The sequence below is a fragment of the Oncorhynchus tshawytscha genome, linkage group LG25, assembly GCF_018296145.1.
Source record: "Oncorhynchus tshawytscha isolate Ot180627B linkage group LG25, Otsh_v2.0, whole genome shotgun sequence".
NCBI lineage: Eukaryota > Metazoa > Chordata > Actinopteri > Salmoniformes > Salmonidae > Oncorhynchus > Oncorhynchus tshawytscha.
The window spans coordinates 23,726,835-23,739,440 of record NC_056453.1 but is presented as its reverse complement, the minus strand read 5'-3'; the positions used below and the strand labels follow the sequence as shown (position 1 = coordinate 23,739,440).

At 43.1% G+C, this 12,606-nt stretch overlaps 1 protein-coding gene across 2 annotated transcripts in view; it reads left to right on the top strand.

Moving 5' to 3' along the window:
• The first annotated feature begins 167 nt into the window (after positions 1 to 167).
• The window catches only part of LOC112224492 (fatty acid synthase), a 32,486-nt gene continuing 20,047 nt past the window's right edge, over positions 168 to 12,606 (top strand). Inside the window, exons 1-5 of one of the 2 annotated variants that reach the window (XM_024388075.2) lie at positions 168 to 353; positions 459 to 480; positions 7,646 to 7,788; positions 11,132 to 11,284; positions 11,538 to 11,711. In XM_024388075.2, coding sequence (XP_024243843.2) covers positions 7,662 to 7,788; positions 11,132 to 11,284; positions 11,538 to 11,711 — 454 coding nt within the window. In that variant the 5' untranslated portion in view covers positions 168 to 353; positions 459 to 480; positions 7,646 to 7,661. Of the gene's footprint in view, positions 481 to 7,645; positions 7,789 to 11,131; positions 11,285 to 11,537; positions 11,712 to 12,606 lie in introns of both variants that reach the window. The other variant, XM_024388074.2, reaches the window with a different exon arrangement.

Here is a 12,606-nt window from a genome sequence, read left to right as displayed (position 1 = left end):
GCGGGGGAAACCGAGCTAGGCTCCCGGTGCACTCGCACATAGGATACATCCAATGCTATCCGAATGTACTACAGTAACCTTTCCATCGCTTTCTTCCGTTTTTTTCCGAAACTACAGCGTTCAGCGAATCACCCCATCACTGGCTGAGACTGTGAGCCCTGCCTCTTTTCTCATTGGACTGGACAGCCTATCAAAGCTGTCAGCCCATGTGGCGTGGCCGGGGAGAGCATGTCAGACATTTAAATTAAATAGAGAAAGGGAATCAAAGAAGCGAGAGAAATTGGAAGGGCTAGGCAGGGAACGGGAAGAGCTCGCGATTCCTCCCGAACAACTGTAGCACGGACACATCACAGGCAAGCGCGCTCTCACCGACGGAAGATAAGGGATTATCGAGGGAATTTTTGATAACGTTAACTGTTTCTTTACTAATATTTCTCTCATTTTGGTGGTTTCTACAGATATTAAAACACCTAATTACAGGTAAGTTGTTCTGATATTGCTAGACTAGCAATGTTATAGCTTCTTCATCAAGTTAGCCGGTGAGATGTTCCCTTATGATGACCGGCGTCGTAGCAAAAACATAAACGAACTCAACATAGATTTCCTCGATATCAGCTGGCTTGTTTTTTTAATCAATTACTACACTTTCTCGTTACAATGTTCATGCATTGTAAGAGTTACATCAGCTAGCTGACTTATTCTCAAAAATAGTGACATTTTTGCTAGGCTAGGTAAAGATTTTGGTCGCCATCCCCTACTTAGATGTTGCTTCCTCTAACCAATGGTTGCGTGGAACGTCATCGGCCGTGTAATCGACTGAAAGACTGCTGTAACATGTGGAGGTTAGCTGCTACGTGAAATACCTAGCCAAGCGTCTTAACCTGGCAGGCGCCAGCCTGGGCAGAGGAACGCTCTCATAGGTTCAGGCGCAATTTCAATAGTGATGCCTGCCATTGCGAAGGCTAGCAGTTGAGTTGCTATGTGTTCATCACTACCTGGATGCCAACACGTTTTAATCAATTAAATGGCAGTTCATCAGTGAATAGTAGTTATGTTTGATGATGCTTGGGACACCTCTATTATTGCCGGCTAGTTATCCGTGTGTGGCGTGCTTGTGTCCCAGGTCTCAATTTGGGAGTAGCAGGAGATAATCGAGCGTAGTTTATAAGTATTGACCTATAGGGCCCAGTAACAATGGTTTGATTAGCTATGCCAACATCAAAGGGTCATTCATTCATACCCTCTTAGTCTAATTGCAAGACAGTAATTTGATGAGTCATATTGTAAAACTCATGCCTGTATCCGTGTCTCTGAAGACAATCACTTTCACTCAGCCACAGTCACCTTCTGAACTTCACTTAAAGGGAACTTCGTGTGGAAGTATCTTTTGGTATTTGTTTAATTAGTCCATATCTTAAACTTGATTGCTGAATTGCAAAACATTTTAGGACGTATCAACAGTGGACTAATGAAACCACAAATACCAAAATATAGTTTGAGTGGTATTTTCCTTAAATATTTCAAATAGGCCTTATATTTGAAATAGGCCTTGGCTAGTCCAAAAGGTTTAGCATGAATCTGAGGTTTTGTGCCTTAGACTTGGAAAAGAGAGCACCTAATCTAACCACTAGTCTCTGGACCTTGTGGGCTCAGGGTAAGAGTTGAATACCCCTTGCTTACCCAGACTAGTATCGCATTAGAAATGGACATCAATGTTTGGTGAGCCTACCCATCCCAGCACCAGCCAGGACCCTAGCTCTCTTTATACCAGGACTCTCCAACCTTGTTCCTGAAGAGCTACCATCCTATAGATTTTCACTGAAACCCTAATCTAGCATACTTGATTCTAATAATTAGCTGGTTGATAAGCTGAATCAGGTTAGTTACAACTGGAGTCAGATTGAAAACCTACAGGAGGTTAGCTCTACAGGAACAAGGTATAGTCTCCCTGAGTGAACGGGCTGGTGCTTTTTTTGCCTACTTGACAGGTATGTCATCGAGGCCCAGGATGAAATGTCCTGGCTTCTGGAGATGTATGTAGTCTTTAACTTCAGCTGTATTTGTCATACATGTTATTGCTATGTATAACAACTCCAGGTACTTTTCATGTGTTTTAGTATCTATGTGACAAGTTGAGCCAAGTCAATTACTAGTATGTTCTATTTGAGGCAGGTGATACTATGCTACCCTGGTTGGTGTATGCCTTAGATTTGAACAGATAATTTTTTATAGATTGTCAATCAATACAGTTCCATTGTAATCTGTACAAGAATACCATTATTATCTTCCTGTACAGATGTTGGTCTGTGTCACTCCCTCATAGGTTGAGTTATTATATTACACAAAATGGCTGTGGAGGACAGCGGGAGACGGGAGGACAGACAGAAAAAATGACAGACTGAGTGAGCAGGGGAGAGACAGATGCACCAAGAGACGGAGAGAGAAACACACACAGGAAGGCTGTGTGCTTTGTCATCCATGGCATGGTGTCACTGTACAGTAGTTGTCATTGTGTTGCATAAGTAGATATCCAACACATGTAATCAATCAAGGCCCTGCTTTACAGTGATGAGATTCAGGTCAGGTAGATGATAATCCACCTTAATCCCTGTAGGTTTACTAGGCTACTTTACTAACCTGCTCCTACCCAGCCCTCTATGGCCAGGCAGGGTGATACTCTATAGGCGGAGGAGTGAAGGGTGATTCTCATGAAACTGGCGCTTGACCCAAATAATTCCTCTTGGATCACTAAGATTAGATCTGTATTTTTCTATTTCAGAAATGTTTTTTTCATCTTCCAAACCTGCTTATTCTTACCATAATCCACCAATATTTTGGAAATATTAAGAAATGTAATTTATATTTTAGCAATTTTGGCTTAATCTGATAAAGCATAAAGAAAAAAAGGCACTAAGTACATTGAATGTGGTTTATACACCCATATTTCTTGACCACTCCTACTTAATCACATAACTGACGTTAGTTACCAGCACACCCATTGACTATACATTAGAATTAATTTATTATCATTACCGAAATTAAGGTTCTCGTTACCTAAACTGACCTAAAATTGATGTCGTAACGACAAATGTGTGTTTTGATAATGAGCCCCTTAGAACAATTTGCAAGTAATAGGAGATGGCAAGTTGGTACGGTAATGGTTCTTTACGTTTTTTCCAATTTGAGCTTTTTTGTAATTTTGGTAAAGAGGGTGTTTGAGAATAAGATCCTCATTCTGAAGGCATATAAGTGAAGAAATTCAATAAACTTGTGCTCGTCTAAGGACGATGATGATCTCGATGATGCATAATGTGAATTAAACTTTACAAAAAAACATTTTTTACAGCAACTTGAAAAAGTTTTAGGGTAATGAAAAAACATGTTCACAGATGGTGTTTTTGCGTAATAAATAGTATTGTTTAATGTAAACTTCAACTAGTATACAATTTGTATGATTTATGGACAGTACAGCACGTATGCGTTTATATATAAAAATTTAAAAAATGTATTCAAATAAGTTTGGCTTTTCTAATGTAGAATTGTATAAATTGACCTGAGAATTTAATCTGGACACATTTTGGTAATGAGAATTTAGTGGGAAAATGTTCAAAATTCAGGTGAAAATGTAATAATAATAAAAATAAGACACTGTGTCATAATCAAGGCAAGGCCTTCAGATTGATAACCATGATGCATCTGCAACAATCAATTATCTAACTCAATTTGCTACTGCCATGTTTTTTTTTTAACTGCTATGGCATCCTGATACTCTTACAGATGCATGGCCACTGCTCACAGGATGCTGACTTCTCAGCCAATAACAATACCAGATGTGCAGGCGTTTGTTCCAAGGCAGCACTAACAAACATGATCTCGGCCTGAAATGACATAACCTCTCTTTCCATGTGTACTACACACTTTCGAGTTAGACAGGTTTGTATTTATCATTGGCTAGGCATTCAGACTTTAGTCTTCTCCTAGCTAGGTATTTAACTGACAATGTGCCCTAGGCTTGTAGAATGTAGGTAAATAATGCAAGCGACTTCAATGGCTAATTTCTCTGAACAGAGAACCCCACTCCCCCCACCAGATTCATAATGAATACATTACAAAGGATGAAGAAGCAATGGGTGTACTCCAAGCAGCAGCTCCATACTAGTCAGACATAGAGAACTGATGCTGTATACTGGTTGTTGCGGTGGGATTGGTCTGGGGGGGGGTCCGTGGTTGGCTTTTGATCATTTTATTGGATTCCTCATGTCTTACTCATTGTTACGAAGATTTATGGCCCAAATCCGATGTTATGTATTATATGAATCGTGTAAAATAAAGGGCCAATTTGGGTGCATCAAATTATATTTCAACAAAGTAATGTTTCAGGAATGCTAATTTTATGTTTCTAACTACAAAAACAATTTCGGAACAATCTGAGATGGTGGGGGTTATGAAATGACCCTATTGTATGTTACAGTGGGGGGGGGGAGTATTTAGTCAGCCACCAATTGTGCATGTTCTCCCACTTAAAAAGATGAGAGGCCTGTAATTTTCATCATAGGTACACTTCAACTATGACAGACAAAATGAGAAAAGAAATCCAGAAAATCACATTGTAGGATTTTTAATGAATTTATTTGCAAATTATGGTGGAAAATAAGTATTTGGTCACCTACAAACAAGCAAGATTTCTGGCTCTCACAGACCTGTAACTTCTTCTTTAAGAGGCTCCTCTGTCCTCCACTCGTTACCTGTATTAATGGCACCTGTTTGAACTTGTTATCAGTATAAAAGACACCTGTCCACAACCTCAACAGTCACACTCCAAACTCCACTATGGCCAAGACCAAAGAGCTGTCAAAGGACACCAGAAACAAAATTGTAGACCTGCACCAGGCTGGGAAGACTGAATCTGCAATAGGTAAGCAGCTCAGTTTGAAGAAATCAACTGTGGGAGCAATTATTAGGAAATGGAAGACATACAAGACCACTGATAATCTCCCTCGATCTGGGGCTCCACGCAAGATCTCACCCCTTGGTGAGAAAATGATCACAAGAATGGTGAGCAAATATCCCAGAACCACACGGGGGGACCTAGTGAATGACCTGCAGAGAGCTGGGACCAAAGTAACAAAGCCTACCATCAGCAAGGGCATTGAAGATGAAACGTGGCTGGGTCTTTCAGCATGACAATGATCCCAAACACACCGCCCGGGCAACGAAGGAGTGGCATCGTAAGAAGCATTTCAAGGTCCTGGAGTGGCCTAGCCAGTCTCCAGATCTCAAGCCCATAGAAAATCTTTTGGAGGGAGTTGAAAGTACGTGTTGCCCAGCAACAGCCCCAAAACATCACTGCTCTAGAGGAGATCTGCATGGAGGAATGGGCCAAAATACCAGCAACAGTGTGTGAAAACCTTGTGAAGACTTACAGAAAAAGTTTGACCTCTGTCATTGCCAACAAAGGGTATATAACAAAGTATTGAGAAACTTTTGTTATTTTCCACCATAATTTGCAAGTAAATTCATTAAAAATCCTACAATGTGATTTTTCTGGATTTTTTTTCTCATTTTGTCTGTCATAGTTGAAGTGTACCTATGATGAAAATTACAGGATCTCATCTTTTTAAGTGGGAGAACTTGCACAATTGGTGGCTGACTAAGTACGCCGTGTTATTGGGAAGGTGGGCGACTCTCAGTTCCATTCAAATATATTTTGTTGAGTTATCAGGGAATGTAGCTATGCTTCAGTGGATGGACACACTGGCTAAAGAACTCACTGGACTCTGTATTCAGATGCTACACACAGACACACACTGCTGCCAGTCATCTGGAGTTATGAAAATATGCTGCAATCACAGTAACCAATCGCATGATGTTATCATTACAGAGGAACGGAGCGAGCAGTCCCTAGTTTTTAGTTAGCCCATCGGACAGTGAGAGTTAACGTAGTTAACCAATTAAGAGTGGTGATGATGTAGGCCCACACTGGCTCACTGTCCAATGGGCTTACTTTAAATCTGTAAGGTGTTCTTCAATGTTGGTCCTATGCACCCGCAGGGTGTGCACTGTGCAGGCTTTTGTTTTATCCCAGTTAACAAACCTATAGCCTTTTAGCCTATGAAGTGCGTGGTAATTTGAATTAATGCGGACCAGAACAAAAGCCCTGTAGCCTTCCAGGTTTGAAGAGCGAGGAGTGCTGTAACACTCCTATTAGGGGGTCATCAGTACTGTAGGGGCTCGGTTCCACCAGCTGTATTGTGTTGGTGCCCCTGCTCTGTGTGAGGGCGCTAACAGTAGGCTGCTGTGTGTTCAACTAGGGAACCGTTAGCTACAACTTGGAGTAGAGAGCTTCACTGCATCGATCAGTGAACTGGGATAAACTGATTGGCCACTCCCCTGCCGTGTCATTGGTTGGCTGGCCTGCACGGAATGGCCTGGCCCAGGAACGAAGGTTCTGGGCTGGATGATGAGTTCACTCTCACACTACTGTTCATGCACTGCGACTACACACAAACATGAACACACACGGAGTATCTCCTCTGCTTCTCTTAATCAGATGCAGATCTCTGCTTCCCAGCCCAGTCTGCTGTCGCCTGAGGTGAACTGGCTGGTTGACTTAGAAAGCACCTTTTTATAATGCTGTGCTGAGCATGACTTTGTGCTAAAGAGGCTTTCGGGGCTCGTTTCCACAGACCCATTCAGTGCTGCCTGGTCAAGCAGTCAAAATCTATTGTTGTCAGTGTAAGACCCCTTGCAGGGGGTGAGGGAGTTGACAGACGCAAGCTACTGTCTGTCAAAGTGTGGGTGCAAGCAATTAAATGTTTCTGTGGGGAATGGGAATTCTCCCATAGGGTCGTTTTGTCTAGACTTATGTCGCCCCCCCCCCACACTCTTTCTCTTTCTTAATTTCTCTGAATTCTTTCGGTCTCCTTTTCTCTCCCCTACTTAGTTCACAATTTTCTCAGGCTGTAGTTTTCTAATTTGTGATACTGCTGCCATCGTGCACCAGTTATTGTTTAAGAAACTACAGTAATGTGCATAAATAAAGGGTAAACTAAATGAACCTCTAACTAGGATTGTGACAATACGAGTAGCCTATATCCTCTTTTTTTTTTCATGGCAACAAAAACAATACGAAGCAGACCCAAATCTTTTTCAAATATCGTGTGCAATATAGCTTGGAAAGGAAACAAATGTGACTGGGTGACATTGTTTTTGGTTGCCCGAAAATGCTAATTCACTATTTACACACACAGTGTTATATATTGCCTGCACATAGGCAAGGAATCAGAAAGATCTGCACTGAACATCTTTGTATTTTTGTTGCTATCAGTCAAATAAATTCTCAGAGAAGGCTGATCTACCCTGACTGCCATAGTCTTCACATTAAACAATGGGGAGGAACCAGAAATGTCAGTTAGACTACTGGAAATCGTTGTGGTTTCACTTAAATAAATACATCAAATTAACCTGCCCAATTGGGGAAACCTCAGAGCATGCTCAACTTGCATGACTGCTTAGTTCACTTGACCCAGGCGATAGGACAACCCTTTTATGTCAATCCCTGCTTCTAAGTATCGTGATACTGGTATCTTCTCAACCCTACATCTAACCCAATCTCTCACTCTTCTCCTCTCTCCTCCCACACTAGCCCTTTTATTCCCAGGATGGACGAGATTGTTGTAGCCGGGATATCGGGCCGGCTTCCTGAGTCAAACAACCTCGAGGAATTCTGGGAGAACCTCTTCAATGGGGTTGACATGGTAACAGAAGATGACCGAAGGTGGAAGCCAGGTGAGCCCCCGTGACCTTTCCATGACCTGGATGTGATTATGACCCATAAACATCAGACATGTTGCGGTTTTTATTTGTTTCTTTGAACTCTGAAAGGACTCACAACAAGCTTTGAAAATCTGACTGACACACAAGCTACCTTGCATCACAGTGTAATCTACATCTACAACTGATGAGTAGCTTGTATCATAAATTGTGTTGCAGTTTTGAACCAAAACATACATTGTAGACCAATATTTCATTCGAACATCTGCCGTAAATGATGTGGGTGTACTGCCTAGTCATGGAATGTTACATCAACCACATGCCTAGCATTTCCTAGCATGACCTGGTTAGCTATACTTTTTTTTTGCATCACCATCAATGTGAGCAGGTTAATGAGTAGAATGCTGAATGCTTCCTCCAGTCTTTACTGGCCTGTTTGTCAGTCATTCATATATATTACTCAGCAAAAAAAGAAACGTCCCTTTTTCAGGACCCTGTCCTTCAAAGATAATTCGTAAAAATCCAAATAACTTCACAGATCTTTATTGTAAAGGGTTTAAACACTGTTCCCCATGCTTGTTCAATGAACCATAAACAATTAATGAACATGCACCTGTGGAACGAACATTAAGACACCAACAGCTTACAGACGGTAGGCAATTAAGGTCATAGTTATGATAACTTAAGACACTAAAGAGGCCTTTCTACTGACTCTGAAAAACACCAAAAGAAAGATGCCCAGGGTCCCTGCTCATCTGTGTGAACTTGCCTTAGGCATGCTGCAAGGAGGCATGAGGACTGCAGATGTGGCCAGGGCAATAAATTGCAATGTACTGTGAGACGCCTAAGACAGCACTATAGGGAGACAGGATAGACAGCTGATCGTCCTGGCAGTGGCAGACCACGTGTAACAACACCTGCACAGGATCGGTACATCCGAACATCAGACTCGCGGGACGGGTACAGGATGGCAACAACAACTGCCCGAGTTACACCAAGAACGCACAATCCCTCCATCAGTGCTCAGACTGTCTGCTATTGGCTGAGAGGGGCTGGACTAAGGGCTTGTAGGCATGTTGTAAGGCAGGTCCTCACCAGACATCACCGGCAACAATGTTACCTATGGGCACAAACCCACCGTCGTTGGACCAGACAGGACTGGCAAAAAGTGTTCTTCTTTGAGGAGTCGCGGTTTTGTCTCACCGGGGGTGATGGTCGGATTCACGTTTTTTGTCGAAGGAATGAGCGTTACACTGAGGCCTGTACTCTGGAGCGGAATCGATTTGGAGGTGGAGGGTCCGTCATGGTGTGTCACAGCATCATCGGACTGAGCTTGTTGTCATTGCAGGCAATCTCAACGCTGTGCATTACAGGGAAGACGACATCCTCCCTCATGTGGTACCCTTCCTGCAGGCTCATCCTGACCCTCCATTATGACAATGCCACCAGCCATACTGCTCATTCTCTGTGTGATTTCCTGCAAGACAGGAATGTCAGTGTTCTGCCATGGCCAGCGAAGAGCCCGGATCTCTCCCGTCTGGGACCTGTTGGATCGGAGGGCTAGGGCCTTTCAGCCAGAAATGTCCGAAATTGCAGGTGCCTTGGTGGAAGTGTGGGGTAACATCTCACAGCAAGAACTGGCTAATCTGGTGCAGTCCATAAGGAAATGCGCTGTAGTACTTAATGCAGCTGGTGGCCACACCAGATACTGACTGTTACTTTTGGTTTTGACCCCCCCCCCCTCTCCCTTTGTTCAGGGACACATTATTCAATTTCTGTTAGCCACATGTCTGTGGAACTTGGTTTGTCTGTTGAATCTTGTTATGTTCATACAAATATTTACACATGTTAAGTTTGCTGAAAATAAATGCAGTTGACAGTGAGTGTTTCTTTTTTTGCTGAGTTCTATACACCTAGATGGTTGATGGGGGGCGCTGTGTTGAAGCCACCATGCCGTCATCTTGGCATTCATCAAAACAATAGGAGCACGTTCCTAATATTGAGTTACCCCCGCCCCTTTGCCCTCAGAACAGCCTCAATTCTTCGGGGCATGTACTCTACAGGGTGTCAAAAGGGTTCCACAGTGATGCTATGTTGAGTCTAATGCTTCCCACACAGAACTGTTGAGCATAAAAATCCTTCTTAAACTCGTCTCCCTCCCTTCATCTACACTGATATTGAAGTGGATTTAACAAGTGACATCAATAGGGGATCATAGCTTTCACATGGATTCATCTTGTCATGGAAAGAGCAGGTGTTCTTCATGTTTTCTATACTCTGTGTATAATTTTTGATTATGTGAGCTAAACAAAAAATATCTAACTTTTTTTAAACGTTTAATTTTTTATAACTAATGTTCTTGTCCCCACTACAACAAAAACATACTTAGATACATTTAATATTGTCAATTTATTTGAAATACTGTAGAATTCCAGACTGCTCCTACTATGGAGGACTGCTCCTACTATGGAGTGCCAATGTGGCTTTGAACCCTCTCAATGGCCGATACATAGCATCATTAATCCAGATGCTATACACATCATTGATCACAACCCACATGAACCCAAACGAGCGCTGGTAGCCGTTAGCTGTACGATGAGCCTCTGATGTGTAAGAGGTGCTCTGTAGTCGCTGAAGGTGTCTTGTCAGTGCTCTGCCCTGCTCTGCTTGCTGTTGCTTTTCACCACCTGGCTGAGGTGCTGGGCTGTTGGCACTGCTACTCCTTGGCTTGTCTTGTTTAGCTTCTCTCTCTCCTTCCTCTTTATTTCTCGTACTCTTTCTGGCTCTGCCTAATTCACTCAGTTTTTCTTTCTTGCTCGGTCTCTCTCTCTTTCTGCCTTTCTCCCCATATTTTTCTTCTTAGCCCCATCTCACCTTCCTAGCTGTCTCGCTCTCTTAGTCCCTCGTTTGCTTGGTTTCTCTCTCTCTCTCCTCTGTTTCCTCTCTGTGAATAGCACCTCTCATCAGTCAGTGCCTGGCAACCAGCTAAAGCTCGCATTCATGTACTAAAAGGCTCCGGGCAAACGGCGCCCCTAAGACCACACACCACAGGAGAGGTGGGAAAAGCAGGGATGGAGGGAGGAGAGATTAAGTTAAGGAATGGAGAAAATAAGGGAGGAGAGGAAAGGCCCTTGTTTGCTGTCTGCATAGAATTACTGAGAGGAAGGAGTAGTCCTGCTTTAGATTGTGTGTAAAATGATTACTTGAATTAATATGTTCACTATTACATTCATGGGGGAATTATCCAGGTTATCCAGTCAGTCAGTGACTACAGGTAGAACACATGCTCTCTGGGGAAACCCAGTTATCCGGTTATTTATCCCTCAATGCTCCACGTGTCATTCCCATTCATTCCCAGGTCTGTACGGTCTTCCAAAGAGGAACGGCAAGCTGAAGGACATCAGTCGGTTCGACGCAGCGTTCTTCGGGGTCCACCCCAAACAGGCCCACACCATGGACCCCCAGCTACGCCTCATGCTGGAGATCGCCTACGAAGCCATTGTAGACGGAGGTGAGGAGCGGGGTGATGAGGGGTGGATGGATGAGTAGATTTTATTTGGGAAAACTGTGTAAAGATACCAAGTCAAATATATTTGTTTATTTGGATCCCAATTAGCTGTTACTATCACAACAGCTACTCTTCCTGTCATCCACACATTTAGATTAGATTACGCACATGTCACAAAGTTAATGTTTTAACGTTTTTATAGACCTGTGTGTGTGAGATTCATTGGTGTAATGTGTGTGTGTGTGTGTGTGAACAGGTCTGAATCCGACGGAGCTGCGTGGCAGCAGGACAGGCGTCTACATCGGAGTGAGCGGCTCGGAGGCGGGCGAGGCCTTCAGCAGAGACCCCGAGGAGTTGCTAGGATACAGCATGACTGGCTGCCAGCGTGCCATGTTCGCCAACCGACTCTCCTATTTCTTTGACTTCAACGGTATGATCTCATCTAACACGGCAGTGGGTTCTCTCAAGCACTTTTGTCACATGGTATCAATTTTTATTTTATTTTTTATTTCACCTTTATTTAACCAGGTAGGCTAGTTGAGAACAAGTTCTCATTTACAACTGCGACCTGGCCAAGATAAAGCATAGCAGTGTGAACAGACAACACAGAGTTACACATGGAGTAAACAATTAACAAGTCAATAACACAGTAGGGGGAAAAAAAGAGTCTATATACATTGTGTGCAAAAGGCATGAGGAGGTAGGTGACTAATTACCATTTTGCAGATTAACACTGGAGTGATAAATGATCAGATGGTCATGTACAGGTAGAGATATTGGTGTTGAAAAGAGCAGAAAAGTTAATAAAAAATAAAAACAGTATGGGGATGAGGTAGGTAAAAATGGGTGGGCTATTTACCGATAGACTATGTACAGCTGCAGCGATCGGTTAGCTGCTCAGATAGCAGATGTTTGAAGTTGGTGAGGGAGATAAAAGTCTCCTACTTCAGCGATTTTTGCAATTCGTGCCAGTCACAGGCAGCAGAGAACTGGAACGAAAGGCGGCCAAATGAGGTGTTGGCTTTAGGGATGATCAGTGTGATACACCTGCTGGAGCGCGTGCTACGGGTGGGTGTTGCCATCGTGAACTGAGATAAGGCGGAGCTTTACCTAGCATGGACTTGTAGATGACCTGGAGCCAGTGGGTCTGGCGACGTATATGTAGCGAGGGCCAGCCGACTAGAGCATACAGGTCGCAGTGGTGGGTGGTATAAGGTGCTTTAGTGACAAAACGGATGACACTGTGATAAACTGCATCCAGTTTGCTGAGTAGAGTGTTGGAAGCTATTTTGTAGATGACATCGTCGAGGATCGGTAGGATAGTC